The sequence below is a fragment of the Penicillium digitatum genome, chromosome 4, assembly GCF_016767815.1.
Source record: "Penicillium digitatum chromosome 4, complete sequence".
Lineage (NCBI taxonomy): Eukaryota > Fungi > Ascomycota > Eurotiomycetes > Eurotiales > Aspergillaceae > Penicillium > Penicillium digitatum.
In genome coordinates this window covers 829,568-847,111 of record NC_089387.1, presented here as the reverse complement: position 1 = coordinate 847,111, position 17,544 = coordinate 829,568, and the positions used below count along the sequence as shown (strand labels likewise).

At 48.2% G+C, this 17,544-nt stretch overlaps 4 protein-coding genes across 4 annotated transcripts; 2 read left to right on the top strand and 2 right to left on the bottom strand.

Annotated features, from left to right (window-relative positions):
* Window positions 1-1,717: 1,717 nt before the first annotated feature.
* Pdw03_0276 (ATP binding cassette transporter) lies at window positions 1,718-6,676 on the bottom strand (the record flags this gene model as incomplete). The annotated part of the gene is made up of 9 exons (XM_014681977.1): window positions 1,718-2,650; window positions 2,715-3,647; window positions 3,709-4,060; window positions 4,116-4,711; window positions 4,770-5,013; window positions 5,072-5,415; window positions 5,478-5,929; window positions 5,980-6,062; window positions 6,129-6,676. The coding sequence occupies 9 exons, from the start codon at window positions 6,674-6,676 to the stop codon at window positions 1,718-1,720; spliced, it is 4,485 nt and encodes a 1,494-aa protein (XP_014537463.1).
* Window positions 6,677-9,701: 3,025 nt separating this feature from the next.
* Pdw03_0275 (Maintenance of mitochondrial morphology protein 1) lies at window positions 9,702-11,282 on the top strand (the record flags this gene model as incomplete). The annotated part of the gene is made up of 3 exons (XM_014681976.1): window positions 9,702-9,717; window positions 9,770-9,800; window positions 9,854-11,282. 3 exons carry the CDS (start codon window positions 9,702-9,704, stop codon window positions 11,280-11,282), a joined length of 1,476 nt encoding a protein of 491 aa, XP_014537462.1.
* A 215-nt stretch (window positions 11,283-11,497) lies between these two features.
* Pdw03_0274 (ARD/ARD family protein, putative) lies at window positions 11,498-12,187 on the bottom strand (the record flags this gene model as incomplete). Its single annotated transcript, XM_014681975.1, has 3 exons — window positions 11,498-11,629; window positions 11,691-12,062; window positions 12,158-12,187. The coding sequence occupies 3 exons, from the start codon at window positions 12,185-12,187 to the stop codon at window positions 11,498-11,500; spliced, it is 534 nt and encodes a 177-aa protein (XP_014537461.1).
* A 267-nt stretch (window positions 12,188-12,454) lies between these two features.
* Window positions 12,455-14,580, top strand: Pdw03_0273 (Mitochondrial translation optimization protein (Mto1), putative; the record flags this gene model as incomplete). Its single annotated transcript, XM_014681974.1, has 2 exons — window positions 12,455-12,558; window positions 12,618-14,580. The coding sequence occupies 2 exons, from the start codon at window positions 12,455-12,457 to the stop codon at window positions 14,578-14,580; spliced, it is 2,067 nt and encodes a 688-aa protein (XP_014537460.1).
* Between the last annotated feature and the right edge of the window lie 2,964 nt (window positions 14,581-17,544).

The window sequence follows — 17,544 nt, the reverse complement described above, 5'->3', positions numbered from 1 at the left end:
AAAACTTTCCTCGTGCCCTCTCCCTGCGTAGAAACATTGAGCAAGGTAGTGCCGATGGAGATAAAACTGTTGGCATTCAAGAGCAAACAAACGTTCCACACAAGGGTGATGTTTGCTATAAAGCCAAAGTGGACTATTTACTGTAAGATCTTCCTTTGGCAATTCTTTTGAACTCCGAGTCTTTTTTATCATCTTTGTGTGTTTTTGACTCTCATGAAATGGAAGATGAGAAAATTCACAAAGCTTCACTATGAAATCCCCAGATGTACAGAAGTCTTCCAAAAACAAAAGAAGAACAGATGGCATTCTTCCACTATGCACAAGCCCATATCTAACTTAATCATCAGATCATCTTCTCAATATAAAATCAAAAACGAAACGAAATTCCAAATAGCTTGGCCGCCGTCGAAACCAAGTCAACGACTCCGGCTCGGTCCCAAACTGCTCCTTCAAATCCAACAACTACCTCCAAATCACCGGCCAGTTCCTGTGCTAGAAATCTGGCAGCCATCACTCCTCAAATCAAAATCAACAAGAGGTTTCCTGCAACCCCTAAAGCTCGGACCGAAAGACTTATACGCCACTCTACATCAGCCGTATATCACCAAGAATGAACCGCCACAGAAACAGGGGCATTCCCAAGAACGAGATGCACATCAAAATAGCGGCGGTCATGCCCAAAAAAAGGAGACCGTCGCCGCAATGTGCCATCCGCCAAGCAATGAAAACACCACATCAGAAATTCACTTCCGCGACGCACGATGCATCTGGCTGGCTAGTACTTGCTCAACTGAGAAAAGTACGCCCTGTTACAGATTTGCTATGCAGGATGAAGAAAGTATGACCGACTCCAAGCAGTGCCAGATGATCCTACAATGGGAGAAACGGACTCCCTCTATGAATGGAGATGGGGCACCGCGGTCTCGAGATACCGAAAATTTTGTTCTCGTGGCGATTGATCGCAAGACACACCGGAAGAATAAAATTGCGACCATGAACCGGAGTGGCTTTGAGATTACTATTCGGGAGAGATTGATCTTTGATCATCCTCGCACTTGTTTGGCATTCCCGGATCCTGTTTCTGCTGGCGCTGCGAGTCCGGATTCTTGTGCGGATTTAGAGACTTGGTTATATACTCATGTATTGACGTTTGGCATTTGGGTGGCTTCTCAAGAGAGATGGTTGGCTTAACTGCTTTCTCTCAAATCTTTGATATAATTAGCCATTTTCCTCACTCTCTTCACATTCTTCATTTTCCCATTCGTAGTCCACAGTAGCAGAATATCATTACCACTGCGATAGACTATAGACTACATCGTTGTGCATACCATACAGAAAGAGTTGCAACTACCGGTACATGACTTATAGATTGTAATCAATGTGTAATATCAAAGATGGATTATTGAGGGTGAGATCCTAAGGGGGGGGGGGGGGGGGGGGGGGGGGATATGCTGCCTAACTCACTTGGCTTCCGGAAGAACGAGCGAGGCGTTTACCAGCGCGCCCGGAGTGCGGGAATATGCTTACTGTGTACCAGTTGGATGTAGGAAATGGTAGTTTGGGCTAAGATACAGTTGACAATAAGAAAGAAAACGAGAATAATTAATAATCAAATTTCTTGACATACATAAACATCAGTGCAGGGGTACGAGAAACAAGAAATCTCTAGCTACCACTCAATCTATGAATACCCATTGGAATCGTACATATCTGTCTCTCACTGCGCTTTCTTCCATGACAGGTGCTTGGAAGCTTTTTGGACCCAAGAAACCACATGCGACAGGCCCGGGCTACCACGGACCCGTACGTACCAGTATAGGATCAATGTAGCAGCCACATTGAAAGCCACATACGCCCAAATCAAGCCAAAGTTCCTCCAGCGGTCGGTGTAGGAAGACGAAACCGATTCCAAAAACACATTGGAGTCGGCTATGGTGCAGAATTGACAATCAGATGTGGCATTAGGATTGTATATCGCACCTCCAGCAATCTGCAGGTATGCCCCCAGATAGCTTCCACAGGTCTCCCCGCTGGGTGGCTGAACTAGGGTAGTCTCTATGTCTGAACAGTGCACATCGATATTGGCGAGTCCAGTGGACATCATTCCGCTAATGATGTAGGTCAGGGGAGACACACGGTACATGAAGATCCAGAAGCCAGGTAAGCTAGCTGGGGTTGCCATGACTCCGCAGAAGATTAAGCAAAATACAAACAGAAGGAGTGCCAGAATTGCACCGATCTCTGCTGTGGCGGCACTTGCGACTACCATGGTGGTAAATGTACCGCAGTGCATGAGGAAGCCCCAGATGAGGAGGAACATCAAGCCGCCCCTCTCGGTAGTTTGATGAGTCGGTGCGGCATTATGGTTCATGCCAATCAGGTAGTAGAACGGAATGAAAGTAATCAATGCAGCCAGCGAGTTCCATGGTATCTCGACGATCACCTGGGCCAGTATGAAGGTTATCCAGGAGTAAGTCTTGGATGGACGCTCCCGGACTTCATAAAGATCACGCTGGAGGATGTAATTCGGCATCTGTTGATATGCCAGGAAGGGGAAGATAACAAGAAGCATGAAAACAGCGAACATTTGGTGCTGCAGTCCGAGCTCGGTAACTTTTGTCTGTAGGAAAGAAAGTCCAATGAACAAAGCCTGAACCAACGACAGCAGATTAGCATCCTGATTTTCATGGAGAGTGAAAACGCATTGGACATACAGTGACAAAACACATAGTCAATTTCGAATAGAGGTAAGAAGGAGTTCGCCAGTATTGCTCGAAAACCCGCTTTGTGCAGGCCCACAGCTGGACATGGAAGGGACTGGCAAACTGGAGGGAGGGATCGGCAGAAGAATTAGTCTCCACACCATCTTTGCGCTCTAGCGAGATCAGTTCCTCTTTCACATCGGCGTATTCCTGACTACCAAGCCAGGTGGCTGGCCAATCAATCTTTGTTGCGCTCCCTGGGGCGGCACCAATAACACGGAGCATCCATTCTGCTGGATTATCATTTTCGTCGCAATGATCTGCTCCGTGACGCTCGAAATACCCCGTCATAGTCTTTGAGTTCTCGCCGATATCGCCGAAATAAACCGTGCGACCACCGGCTGCAAGAAGGAGCAGTCGATCAAACTGTTGGAAGAGCATTGACGAGGGCTGATGGATCGTGCAGAGAATGGCTTGCCCATGGTCTGTGAGTTTCCGCAGAAGGAGTAAGATTGACCATGCAGTCTGACTGTCTAGTCCGGACGTTGGTTCGTCAAGGAAAAACAAAAGATCGGGCTTCGCTGCAAGCTCCACGCCAATAGTCAGTCGCTTCCTCTGCTCAACATTCAACCCTTCACCTGGAACGCCAACGACAGCGTCGGCATAAGATCTCATTTCAAGCAGATCCAGAATTTCCTCGACACTTTGAAGCTTCTCAGCCTTGCTGACATGTGCAGGCTGTCTCAAGAAAGCACTGAATTCCAATGCCTCTCTAATGGTGGCAGTCTCCAAATGCAGATCTTGCTGCTGAACATAACCAATTCGACGTTGAAAGGAGGCATCTCGTGGAAGGCCGTTGTTGTAAATTCCACCCGTCACAACTCCCATGGTCACTCGATTGGCTAGCACATCTAGTAGTGTGGTTTTGCCGGCTCCCGACGCACCCTGCACTTCATCAGCCTTCACTTCAATTGGGTTGTCATTCGAATATAATAGCCGCACTTACCATCAGAGCCGTGAGTTTGCCTGGCTTGACCCAGCCGTTGACATGATCGGTGATTCTTCTCGTTTTACCCTTGATTGACACCTCATAGCACAGATCTCGCCAATGGAAAATATTTTTTTGTGCCGTGATACCAGTCGATGCTTCTCCGTTTGTTTCATCTTGCCTGTATTTCTCGTGCAAACCTGAAGATCCAACCTCCTCATCTGCTTTTTGCGTCTTTTTAATAGCAGAGAAATGACTGCGTTGGAAAAGAAGAATTTCTCCTTTGCCTACGTCAGAGCTGATGTACTCGGCTGACAGTAGATAACCAATCATGAAGCATATTATGAAGGCAATAAGGATGCCGAAGTTCCTGTATAGCGCATGTCAGAGAAATTCTAACTCGAAAAAAGAAAAAAAAAACGTACCTCCACACATGTGAGTAATAATACCCATAGCTCATAGCAATATAGAGGTCTCCGCTAACCACAGATGATCCAGCCGAAGCACCAACCACTGAACATGTGCGGTCCGCAGCTGTTATGTTTTGATACATAGGTCCAGCTGGTATAAAACCGGCACATTCGAAGTTGCGACCATGGAATTCGTTCGCGACCAACGCCTCGTAGGAATAGGCAAGAGGGTTAATATAATGAAGCCATCGCAACCAACCTTGCATGTTGCGGATGGGTAAAATGAAGCCCGTGTATAGAACCATGGCAATGACCATCAGTGCCGCTGGCGTCAAGGCTTCCGCAATTGTTCGAGTTGATTGGCCGATCGTGCGAAAGATCATTGACATGACAAGGGTTGAGGAGAAAACAATTAACAAGTATGTGATAACGTGTCCCGATTCTGTTCGCAAATTTGCCATGTAATACAGTGGGATGTTAAATGCGATCGTAGAGAGTATTTTGGAGGGAATGTCACAGATCATAGATGCCACTGCTTCGGACAATGGATGGTAGAAAGCATAGGTGGCATGCTTTTCAACGATTGAGCGCTGTGCGTAAAGTGATAAAATCTGCCAAGCTCTGTCAGTTTGACTGTTTCAATTTTTAATTGAACCAAAATTGACGTACCTCCAAGGAACTGTTGAGGGCATTGAATAGCAGCGCAAAAAATAATAGAATGCAACGACTCTGGAAACTGGCACTTGTATCCTCTAGCATGTAGAAGACACTACCCAAAAGCAATGAAATTACCAAGTTTCCACCGATCGTGATGCTAAAGAAGGTCATATCGCCTTGAATTCGGCGGAATCCCCTGCGGATGCAGAGAAGTACTTGCAATGGGACTGAAATTGTATATGGCGAGTTTGGTGTCCTGAACCTGTCAGTTTCTTCGCGCGTATAGTTTTCACAAATCAAAAGAAAGAACTTACATCCAAGAAGCCTTTTCAGCTTGCCGGGATTTTTTGAAACTGTCAACTGCCGGGCCTCCCACTGGGTGTTCCTTTTCGAACTCCACAATATCCTGCATTAGCTCCTTGTGAAGTGAACTTTCTTCCCAAGCCTTCGCGAAGTCATCTGGAGATCGGGGCACTTTGGCTTCAAATCCAGATCTCGCTACTCGTTCAACCGGATTCGTGAGGGAAGTCAGGAAGTCAGGAGTTGTCTGTCGATCTGGGCAGTGATAGCCAAGATTCACGAAGTAATTTTTGGCCAATTCGACAGGCCCATAGTATATCTGTCGACCCTCGTATAGCACGGCAACTTTGTCAAAAGTCTGCCCATGTGAAATCAGTGTAAATTCGCTAGAACAATAGAGCAAGCCATGATAATTCATACCTCATAAGATTGTTGAGAAGCCTGGTATAAAGCTACAACTGTTGCCATGCTCGTGATGTCTGCGGACAGGCGTAGAGTCTGGACAAACTTCAATGCAGTGGCACTGTCCAATCCTCGCGTGCTATTATCCCAGCATTGGATTGGACTTTGTGCCAGGCAAACCTCAGCTATGCTGACTCTCTTGCGCTCACCACCACTAACACCACGGATAAAGTCGTTTCCAACCTTCGTGTTCATTGTGTGCGTCAGACCAAAGACTGCCATGGTGACATCTCGGATGTGTCTGGCATATTCGTCCCGAGATACACCTGAAAGTCGGTTTTGAGGAGTCTTCGCTAAAGCCGCATACAGAAGCGTCTGGCCGACAGTCAAATTAGGAAAATGAGTGTCAGTCTCAGCCTGGTAAATAACATCTCCACGAAATTCTCCTCGGATCTTTTTGCGGGGAATGCCTTTGATAACACGTAAGCATTGAATGCGACCGAAGAGGCAATGCACATACCTTGATAGTTGAATTCTGAGGCTTCGTCCAAATAAAGACCTTTAGTTTGCCCTGCGATTGTCTTGAGGAAGGTTGACACTCCACTATAACAAGTCTCCAGTCAGCAGGCTTTCTCATGGCCAAGAGTTAATCGAACCCCTAGGTCTTACCTGCCTGGCCGCCCCAGGACAAGAAGCATCTCGCCATTTCGGAGTAGACCATTGTGGTTCCGGAGGATTTGGATTTTCTGGTCTTTACTATTGATGAGACCAGTGACCATATCCGCCACCTGTAGGAAAATGTTTAGGAAGTCCTTCTGGTAGCTGACTGGGCTGCCAAATCCGTGAACACTGAGATTGCGGAAAGAAAACCCTGCCTTTCGGGGTAGATAGCGCTCGGGGTTTTGGGAATTCAGATGAAGGACGGTTTCCACCCATTTTTTAGGGTTAAATTCTTTGGAAAATGGGTCAAGTCTGGGATCGTTGGAGCCCTTGAAGGGATTGGACACTGCTCCTTGTACCCCCGTCTTGGTTGAGGCAGTTGTTAACTGCCTAGCAAGAATGCCAATCTGTGCCCTGTCCCTCTCCGAGATATCTGTAGAGTCCCCCTCCTTCTCGAAGACTGGGTCGAGTTGATTTGTTGTGCCTGACCATGGTCGTTCATCCGCAGAGTCTGTGGACCAAGCCTCAGTGCTGATCGTTTCAGCTTGAGGGGACATTTGAAGTGAAATTCACAACAAGAAAATGAAGCTGATGACAAAATTAAGAAAAATAGATTATTGCAATGAAGACGTTATTAGGAGGTTCTGGCACCAAAGGAGCACAGGCAGATATGACTACAAAACCTTACAATGACCTCCAGCAGACTTTATATTTAAATTTCTTCCTCCCATGTCAACAGGTATAAACTGATCTAGGTAGTTCCATAACTCCGCTCAATTCTGCTTCGGCGCCGAAGTGGGTCAACAACGAGGTTTTAATCCAACTTTCTCCACCACCTGAACGGCGCCGAAGTGGGTCAACTATTGGATAGCAGAGATGCGTGATTGGATCATTGGGTCTCTCCTTAGGCGCCCTGCTTCTTCAGTCTCCCTACCACGGCTTGATTAGTCGCCGGTCCCGATAATAACGGAGCTGCTAACCTCTTTGGTGAACAACCGTCTGAACCTAACATTTTGTTTTTCTAGGGTTTGCTCTATTATCCAACGACTGGGACAGTAGACCAATAAGAGATTGTCCTTCATACGATGCGAATTCCCTGAAGGACTCATTGCGAGTCCCTGCATATTAGCTCACGAACATCAGGGTTTAAGATAATGCACCAAGTTGTTGGCCTGGCTTCACAGTGCCGAATCTGGTCTCTTGCAGCTCTAGTGACCGACCGACCGAATCATATCTGAGCACATGTGTTACACGTTGCATTGACGCTAAGGAACCAAGTACTTATAGTTATCATAAGGGAGCTAGTTTTCGTGGTGCAATGAAACCTATTTTTAACGAATGTGAATAAAACAAAGAACTGATTTTAACGACTTGAAATTAGTGCTTCGTTTAATCCGCTACAGTCATAACGAATTTTGGCTGTTTCTACGAACCTCGTAAGTCTATCATTCCTCCCTTGTAAAATTCCTTGTGTGTTTTGTGCCGCCATTTTTAACGGATTTTAACGAATCAAGTGCTTGACAACCGACCACGTGACCTTCGACAATGCCTCACCGATCCTCACCTCCTAGAAAGGCGACGAGTTCAACCTACTTTCTACCTTTCTCTTCCTACCACCCCTATAGGGTCCAGATTCTCCACCAGAAAAATGATGGTAAAGCAGTGCCATCAGCGTGAACCCTGGAGATAAAAATCCGAACCTTCACTGGAATTCTTGCAATGAAAGAGGTCGTGCCGCAATTGTGGATTTTACAAACTCCCAAACTTGGGCGAGCCTGCCATACTGAGGGGAAGCTCCAGCCACCCAAATTTGAGAAAGAGCTGGGAAGGCCTTCGTCAAGTCGATTTGAGAAAGTCTAGATTAATCCATAAGATTATCCAGAATAAAAAGGGCCGTGGTGGGACTGCCATAATCGATTGACAGGCCCGAAGCAAGAAGTTGACTATTGACAAGCCAGATAGAGAGGAAATGCTACTTATGGATTTGTATTCTTCATGGGACGAAAAGAAGCCAGAACCGGAGCCGGAAAAGAGCTAAGATGCTGCAGCCCAAGATTCCTTGAGATCTCTGTCAGCATGAACTGGCTTCATGCAGCTATTCACAAGATGTCTTGATAAAAAAAAATTTCTCCTTCAGTGTCTGAACCCGCTTTTAACGCTGTAAAGTGATGGATTGAGAAGAATGTCAGGGGCATTCAGCGGTGAGACTTGACTAGGATACGCGCAGCAGCAGGGATATCTACTCGTTAAGATCTCTCGTAGGGCACATGACCATCCATGGCACTAGACTGCTGTTTACGTTCATCGCATCTGTTTTCTACATAGTTCAAGAACTTGTACAATCACGGTACGACCTAGCAAAATCCAGACCCACGGTCTATGCGATATCAATGCCAGATTCCAGACCGCAGGGCTTTCCCTTTCCACCTTATCTCTCATCCGTTGCCGCTTTTTTAATCACCAAGTAAAGCTGAGCATTGCCGAGTCATTCACCGGGCGCCGTGAGATCGACCGGTCCAGTCGGGAGATATTCTCTGAGAAATACCCGGATCACAAGCAAGGGCATCCCGTGAAGAAAGTAGGCCTAGTAGGGCACTGCCCGACCTCCATAGAAGCGGTGCGCTAGAATGGTACCATTGGGTCTAGGCGTTTTAATCCAGAGAGCCGATATCCAAGTTATCCTGTGCGTCCACACCTGCTACCAGGCCACATAGTCGACCCCGAGAGAGTTGGACCAAATCTTGTGCATTATTGCGCGAATCTATTCATACGGCAGTGTTAGCTTCGTGCTGAGCACATATCAGCGTCGGTGCTAGTGTGCTGCGTAGCAGCTCACGCCCAAGATAGATTTCATAGAAAAGCCGATTCTTGTAGTCAATTCTGCGTTTAACGCAAAATTGGCAGATCGCACCCGTTCAGCCCTGGGAAACATGCCAGGGTTCGGACAATGGCTAACTCAGCAGGGGTTGACGTGGAAGTAATAAAACGGATCGGTTCATGGTTCTCATTCTAGAGGCCGAGCTCATCTACCTCGGACGCAGGGAGCTACTTGCAGTCCGATAGCAGTTGTCAGGGCATCGTTGATTTCTCACTGTCGATGCTCGGGTATTTCTTAATCTCAACGGACGACATAGACTACTGATTAGCCTACCATAAGCCTACATGTTCACCTGGGCACTGACTGAGCACTATTTAAACAGCCCTGGGGCAATCCCAGGGGCGTGGGCGTCCACTGGGTAATCATTCTGTGCTGTGAATTACTCAGTGAACCCTGGAAGTCTAGGGCTAGGCAATTTAGGGAGCTCGGGGGCTCATTTTCATTTTGAGATCAAAAAGCTGCAAGAGGTGAGCGCTAAAAACGAACGAACTTGGGCATTCATCGTACTTATAGAGATGTTAACGACGCTAGGCCCGAAATAGATAAGAGCGCTTCCTTAAATCTTTAGAGGCAGGCGGTAGAGGGTGGCTTATCGTCGATAAGACATGCCGTTCAGCCAAGCCAGCTCTGGAGATCCGAAAGTTTGAACATCTTCTCCACCTGGAGATGGTATCGTGAACAAGGGTCACCGACAGCCACTGACAATGGTGCTTCAACAACGTTAGTGATGCTATCTCGAGGCTTCTGAATTGTTATGCTGACAATTATGCAGATGAGCCCGCGCCATTTGCGCCTCAATCCTCGTGCGCGCTCTACCCGTGAAGTGAACTATGGGATCTTGCTAACAATTTCTTAGCTTGTCCTTTACCCAAGGATTTCTTCTTGGTCAACTCTCAGTAGCACTCTTGATTGGCGCTTTCATCAAGTTTTTCATTTTTGGTGAAGCGCCACCCCCTCCGTCCCGGGGCATGTCAAACCGCACAACACACCGCCGTTACAGCTCGGTCTACAACCCGCCTCAAGATGGTCAAAAGTCATTACGAGAAAAACCGTCCACTTCAAATGTCCTTCGTCCTGTACCTTCCACTTCTACAAACACCCGCTCCATCCTCCGCAAAACCTACTACAGTGCCATTCCTACCAACCCGACTGGCAAACATGGCCGACACCGCATGCACCACTCGTCGCACCAGCCCGAGTCGCTGGACTGGTTCAATGTGCTCATTGCACAAACAATTGCGCAGTATAGAGAGACAGCATATTCCCTCAAAGACTCGCCCACTTCATCAATCTTAAGCTCCCTAACGGCGGCCATGAACAACCCAGAGAAGAAACCATCTTTCATTGACAATATAAATGTCACTGATATCTCACTGGGAGAAGAGTTTCCCATTTTCAGCAACTGCCGCATTATCGCCGTTGACGACCCCATGTCAGATGGTGGGCGGCTGCAGGCGCTACTGGATGTTGACCTCAGCGACGACAACCTTTCTATTGCCGTTGAGACATCTATGGTTCTGAACTACCCCAAACCACGCTCTGCCATCATTCCAGTAGCGTTATCAGTCTCGGTCGTGAGGTTTTCAGGAACACTCTGTATATCCTTGATTCCAGCATCGACCGAACCGCCAGAACCACTTCAAACGCCCGACGGATCACCAGCACCCCCCACATCAGACCCAAGGGACAACGCCGGGAATCAACCCTCTGGTCCCGGAGAACACAAAACCTCGCAAGACCACCTCCCACCGAAAAGCAGCCCGAAAAGCAACGTCGCATTTTCTTTCCTCCCAGATTACCGCCTAGACCTCTCTGTGCGCTCACTTATCGGATCTCGCAGCAGATTGCAGGATGTACCGAAAATAGCCCAGCTTATTGAAGCGCGAGTCCACTCGTGGTTCGAGGAGCGCGTTGTCGAGCCTCGAGTGCAAGTTGTCGGACTTCCAGACCTGTGGCCGCGCATGGGTAGAACAGGCGTCCGACCCGGTGAGGAGTCGGATGCTGGGTCAACAGCACCAACACGCAGCGCGGCTTCTACCGAAGCACCAGGGCTGCCCCGGTTCTCTGGCGATCACGGTAGGGAGCCGGAGGGGCTGCGGTTCCGTGGAGGCCTGGAGGCACGGTTAGGCTCGCGCGCGAATAGTTTCAATGTAGATATGGGTGGCTTGCGGAGTTCGAGTATGACAAGGCAACAAAGTGGTGGTGCTACGAGTGACCATTTTGATATGCCTGGTACCATGCCGGCGAGTACACCAGTGGGGACGCCTGGCATAGCAGATAATTGATGTACGTAGAAAGTTCCCTTCGACCATTACTACCCACCTAGGCATGGGTTCAGTTGGTTTACTGTGGGTTTGCTGTCTCCCTGTACATTGAAATGCTCTCTGCAACTGAAGTAATGTAAGACAATGTCAAAAATTTCCAATTTCCAATGTTCAGTTCAGTAATATGTATGCAAAGAATTCAGTCATAAGGCATTTCAACATCAAATCAACCCATGCTAAACAGTCGCAGTAGGACTGATAACAGTTTCCAGGTAATTCTTGCGGTGCGGGTTAACATCAACATCGGCACCACGGTTCAGCGGCGTCCACTTAGGCTCGTCTTGGAAAAGACGCATAGCCTTAACGTACTGCAAACAAAGTTAGTCTCATAATCCGCAACTACAAAAAAGTTCCGAAAAAAAAACAAACATTCTGCTCATTGGTAGTGAACCGATGATAAATTCCCGCAGGAAGTATAATCATATCTTCTTTAACAAGATCGATACGAATCCACTCGTCCTCTTGTCCACGCACATCAAAGTATCCCTCCCCATCGAGAATGTATCTAATCTCCTCATCCTCATGCAGATGCTCCGAGAAGAAAGACTTAACCTTCTCCTCGTAGATGTCGCCCATAGTCGCAGGCGAAACGCAGATCTCGTCACGGTTGCGGTATCCGCGCTCTGTGGCGATGGTGTCCACCGCCTCGATCGTCGGGCAGTGCTTGTATAGCACGCCTAGGGAGGCGAGCTTCTCTTTTGACACGGCACGACCGGAGTCGTGCGGCTCACGCTGGTCACCCTGTAAACAAATGACATCAGCGATTGTTCCGATGTAAGGTGGCTGTACCTGGAAATGTTTGGAAAGCTGGGGATAGCCAATTGGTATATGTTTACCTCAACGTTGTCGTACCAATATGCCTTCATTTTGTGAGTTTTTCTTGCCGATTTAGCTGGTAATTTTGAAAATGTAGAGAGGGGTCAGTCGTAGCAAAAATGTCCAGATCAGCTTACATCCGAACATCAGCAATTGGCCATGGATGGCGCAAGCGCTTATGTCATTTGTGTGACCGCCCTCGGGGTTAACGGCTATTAAATAGTCACGTGATAATACACAAAATTCCTTATCGATTTGATTTGATCTTCAAGTTTGTACCTGGTTGTTTTTGGGTAATATTTGCATTGCATCCCACTATGGCTTTTCGAGCACGGTCGGTGGCGCTGCTGCGTCAGGGCTACGGACTCCGCTCATCTCTGGGCAGGAGTCGTGGTTTCGCGACTGTGACGGATAATACACGGTTTGTGATTTCTTCCCTATTGTTATCTCGAAGATTCTTGCTAATTGATTTGATTTAAGACCATATGACGTTATTGTTATTGGTGGCGGTCATGCTGGATCTGAGGCATGTGCTGCTGCTGCTCGTTCTGGCGCGCGCACTGCGCTGGTCACGCCCTCGCTGGAGAACATCGGTGTTTGTTCGTGCAATCCCAGTTTCGGCGGCATTGGAAAGGGAACAATGATTCGTGAGGTGGATGCAATGGATGGTGTTGCGGGTCGAATAATTGATAAGGCCGGTGTCATGTTTCGAGTGTTGAACCGTTCCAAAGGGCCGGCTGTTTGGGGACCGCGTGCGCAGATCGATCGCGATCTCTACAAGCGGTACATGTCCGAGGAGCTGGCTGGTACGGAAAATCTCAGCATTTTGGAGGGCAAGGTGGCCGATATCGTGCTCTCCACCGAAGGCACTGAGAACACCCCCGGTGCTCAGGGCAAGATTGTTGGCGTGCGGTTGGAATCTGGGGAGGTCATTGCTACTGGTCGTGTGGTCATTACAACCGGCACTTTCCTCGGTGGTGAGATTCATATTGGAATGGATGTGTTTCCTTCGGGACGCATGGGTGAGGCCCCCACATACGGTCTCAGCAAATCCCTCCGAGAAGCTGGCTTCCAACTAGGACGCTTGAAGACGGGTACGCCACCTCGATTGGATAGGAAGACCATTGATTTTACCGCGCTTGAAGTGCAAAAGGGCGACTCGCCGCCTCACCCTTTCTCCTATCTTAACAAAACTGTCGAAGTGGGCGACGAAGGCCAGCTTACCTGCTGGATGACCCATACTAATGAAGCTGCCCATGAAATTATCCGCGCTAATCTGGACAAATCCATCCATATCCGTGAGACTGTGCGCGGGCCACGATATTGCCCCTCCCTGGAGTCGAAGATCATCCGATTCAAGGATAAGACACAGCACCAGATCTGGCTCGAGCCAGAAGGCTTCGCACCGAATGATGTCATCTACCCAAATGGCATCTCAATGACCGTTCCCGCAGATGCTCAATACGCTATGTTGCGAGTCATCCGCGGTCTTGAAAACGTAACCATGCTCCAGCCCGGCTACGGCGTCGAATACGACTACATTGACCCGCGCAACTTGCGACCAACCCTAGAGACAAAACTGATCAGCGGCCTCTACCTCGCCGGTCAAATCAACGGCACAACGGGTTACGAAGAAGCAACCGGACAAGGCATCATCGCAGGCACGAACGCCGGCCTGGAGTCGCAGAACCGATCACCACTCACCTTGTCCCGGTCAGACGGTTTCATCGGAATCATGATCGACGACCTCATCACTAAAGGGGTCTCAGAGCCCTACCGCATGTTCACGACGCGAAGCGAGTACCGTATCTCCACCCGCTCCGACAACGCCGACCTACGTCTGACTCGCATGGCCCGCGATGCCGGCGTTGTCTCCGACAAGCGTTGGACACACTTCCGCGACACCGAAGCTCAAATCCTGGAACTGCAAACCCTCCTTAGTAACACGAAGCTCTCGTCATCTGCTTGGTCTCGTAAGGGCTTCAAGGTGCGCTCCGATACCTCAATCCGCTCGGCACTTGACATCTTGTGTCTTGACGGTACCGATATCAACACCCTCATTCCTACCATCGAATCTCCTACGGGGACAGATTATACCCCGTCTTCGTTTGCACCCGAGATCCTCACCCGCGTCGCGATCGAAGGCCGCTATGCGCCGTACCTGAAGCGACAGGAGAAGATGGCTGAGCGGTTCCAACAGGATGAGAATTTGCTGCTGCCGGCAGATCTGGATTACACCCAGGTACACGGCATCAGCAATGAGGAGCGACAGGTCCTTCAGCGCGTGCGGCCTGTCAGCGTTGGCATGGCAAAGCGCATTGAGGGTGTGACGCCTGTTGGTGCATTGCGTTTGCTGATGCATGTGCGGAAGGGCAGTGGGTTTTCCAAGGAAATCGATGGGGAAGACCCTGCTGTTGCCGACGTGCTCCGTTCATCGCCTTAATGCTTACAATATCTAGGCACGACTGTATCTCTCTTTTCTTTGATTTGTTGGCATAGCGGGAACGACTCGGCGCTGGATGTGCTTTGACTGTACAATATCGACATGTATACTATTTTGATCTCTAATGTGCATCTTAGCATCTTTAGGCCCAAACATATGGAAAATTCACAATTCTTCAATTGATCAATTTCATCTACTGAACTCGAGTAACACTAAAGTACCAAAGTACCAATTGTTCAAATTGAGGCAAACGGTCTCAAAACAACCTCATAGCTAAAACCTAAACCCTAAGCCTAAAGCAACCAAATACATGCATCCAAACCCTATAAACCATCCCAACAACCATTATCCTTACAAAAGCAGACCTAGCCCAACGCAGGAACTAGTATACTGTACATCACCCCTCCCCCAGCCCAAAAACACGCGAGAAAAAAGCAAAAACAAAGGATGATCACAGCCACGCACCTTCGAGCCCCGAACCTGATCCAACCATATTTGGAGACCAAGCAAGGGGTACTTTGTAGACACCGAATAATTTCTTGCGACAGGGGGATGTTCAAAGACTGAGAATAAGATTACCCAAAGACCGAATAAGGACACGACAGCATACCTAGACCCAGAACTAGCGATCCTCCCTTATCCCATCCAAGGCGAATTAGAGCACTCAGAAAAAAAAGCCTCGGGTCCTTAGTTGCCCACTTCAACCCCACCGGCGCAGCGCACAAACCCCTTCACCATCTGGTGATCCCGATTGTAGCATACATCCGAGCATTCCAACCATTTCCAGCATCTGACGTGACGAACGACACCTACCGAATCGAGTCTTGTACATGACGGCCTCTGCAAGCCCATCAAATTCACAAGATCCTGGTAACTTTGCTTAATGGAAATGGAAAGGGTGGTGGCGTGCATAAGCCGTTGGCCACGATCTGATCTCAGCTCCTTTTTGTTCCTCTAAGAAAACGGCTGCGTGAATCGCTTACCGGGGCGCTTTTGATTGGTCTTCTGCTCCTCCGAGGGCTGCGATGTATGGACGGAGTACTTTGTATACGATATCATAAATCACCTCTCCGCTAATCGGGAAAGGGCGGGGCTTGTGATGTGGATAGCTGAATGGGTGGATGGTGGATCGGTGAGGGCGTTCGATCTATCGATTTGATGCATCTGGGCTCTTTTGTAACTGCTGTGCTCCGTCCTCCGTACATCGTTCTCTTTTTCTTTTTCTTTTTTGTTTCCCCTCGGAGTACCTCGGTCTTGGGGGAGTTGGTGTTTATCGGCTAAACGGTTAGAGAGGGTTTTGTAAGGGGCTACATCCTTGCTTCCTAGCGCGCTTCTTTGGTAGATCGTGTAAGCATGTGCAGGTTTGCGCCGTTACAGGGTTCGAACTAGTGCTCCGTTCATCGCATAGGGCAAGATGTTGCAGTGGGTGCTCTGTAAGTTGTCTGGATTCGTGTGGTCTGCATGAGAGAAAGGGCAAGTTTGGAGTTTGTGATGCGCCCATGGCATGCACCTGGACTCGAACACGATCTCTCCGGGACAGCTTGGCAGCCGAGTAGAAAAGGCGTCTTCTCCTGCACGGCGAAGAGTTCACATAGCAGGTTGGAAGATGAGATGTCAGAAGTGACCTTCTAGAATGTTGGGGTGTTATCTTGCGAACTGGGACGAACACGTTCCAGCTGAGCTGGAACACCTAGTGGCGAAGCTCCATTCATGTGCATAAGATCCCTATTTCTAGTCTCCACATGTCCGTCTGTAAACTGTGGTAGCAGTACAACATAGCGCGCGGCGCTAGAGCACCGATGTACGCTGTTATGCCTGGGTAGGCATCATGTCGAAGTCCAACATAACATGGAGTACGGAGTATTTTGTGGTGCATGTAATCTGCAATGTAGTTTGCCTTCCTGTTTTGTCAGATCGGTGAACAAAAAGTTGTTCAGTGGATCCTGATGTTGTGATCTACGAATTTACTCCATATGCTACCCTGCATGCACGCCTTCTTTGTTCCTTTGTGGGTTAAATGGTGATCTCCAAACTTTCTGGTTAGAATCAATCACAAACTCAGACAGAAGTCGCCGGCTAGTGGGATAGGGGTTCCTAGAGGCTTCGATGTATATCTTCTGGAGTACGGAGTAGTTCCTCTCTGATTCTGCCATAAAGTGATACTCAACAGCGTCGTTGAAGATCATGTAAATTTCACATTGGTGATTTTGTTCGACTAGTTGCATAGATTCAAACGATTTTTATGCCCTATGCACCTATATGCATAGCGACGATTCTCAGGGTTGCAGGCTCATCGGGGCACATTAAGCAGCAAGACAAATTGTATATGAGTAAAGTCTTACAATGCAGAGGGCCTAGCGTCTTTACAGTCCCTACCCCCAGTGTGTTCATAAATTGATGCCCGGCAATCCTTGGGCTATAATTTGAAACAGGCTATAGAAAAGTACAATTGTAGTGACTCTTGTTGTTCAAGGCTATCATCACACGACTCTTAAAGGGTGTCGTCGTCTTTTCTAAGGTTCTTCTGTTTGGAAGTCTCCAGCTTCTTTTCTATCCAGCTAAATTTAGTCGTCATCGTGATCTCTATCTAGCTTTAATAGTGGGTCATTCGGTATTTTGATGTATCTTGATCAAATCGTGAAGTCTGATCAGATCGTGAAGTTTGATCCCCATAACTACAGTAACCTACTACCTGATCTCTGGTAGTTAAAACCTTAACGTGAATAGCTTCTGGTAAGGTCGGCATTCTTCTACCACCATATGCCGGATGCGGGAGTCTCGCTTCTCTTATAGGGGGAAAAAGCGGAGAACGGGATGTTGAGAAAGTGAGGTCCATACAACATCATAACACAATAATCCACACAGTGACCTACAAGTTGGTCTTCTTAGAAAATGGGCTGGTGTTGTTTTGTTTATAGTGGCTGAAATTTAAGATCAAAGGCAAACCCTCTATACAGACGGAAG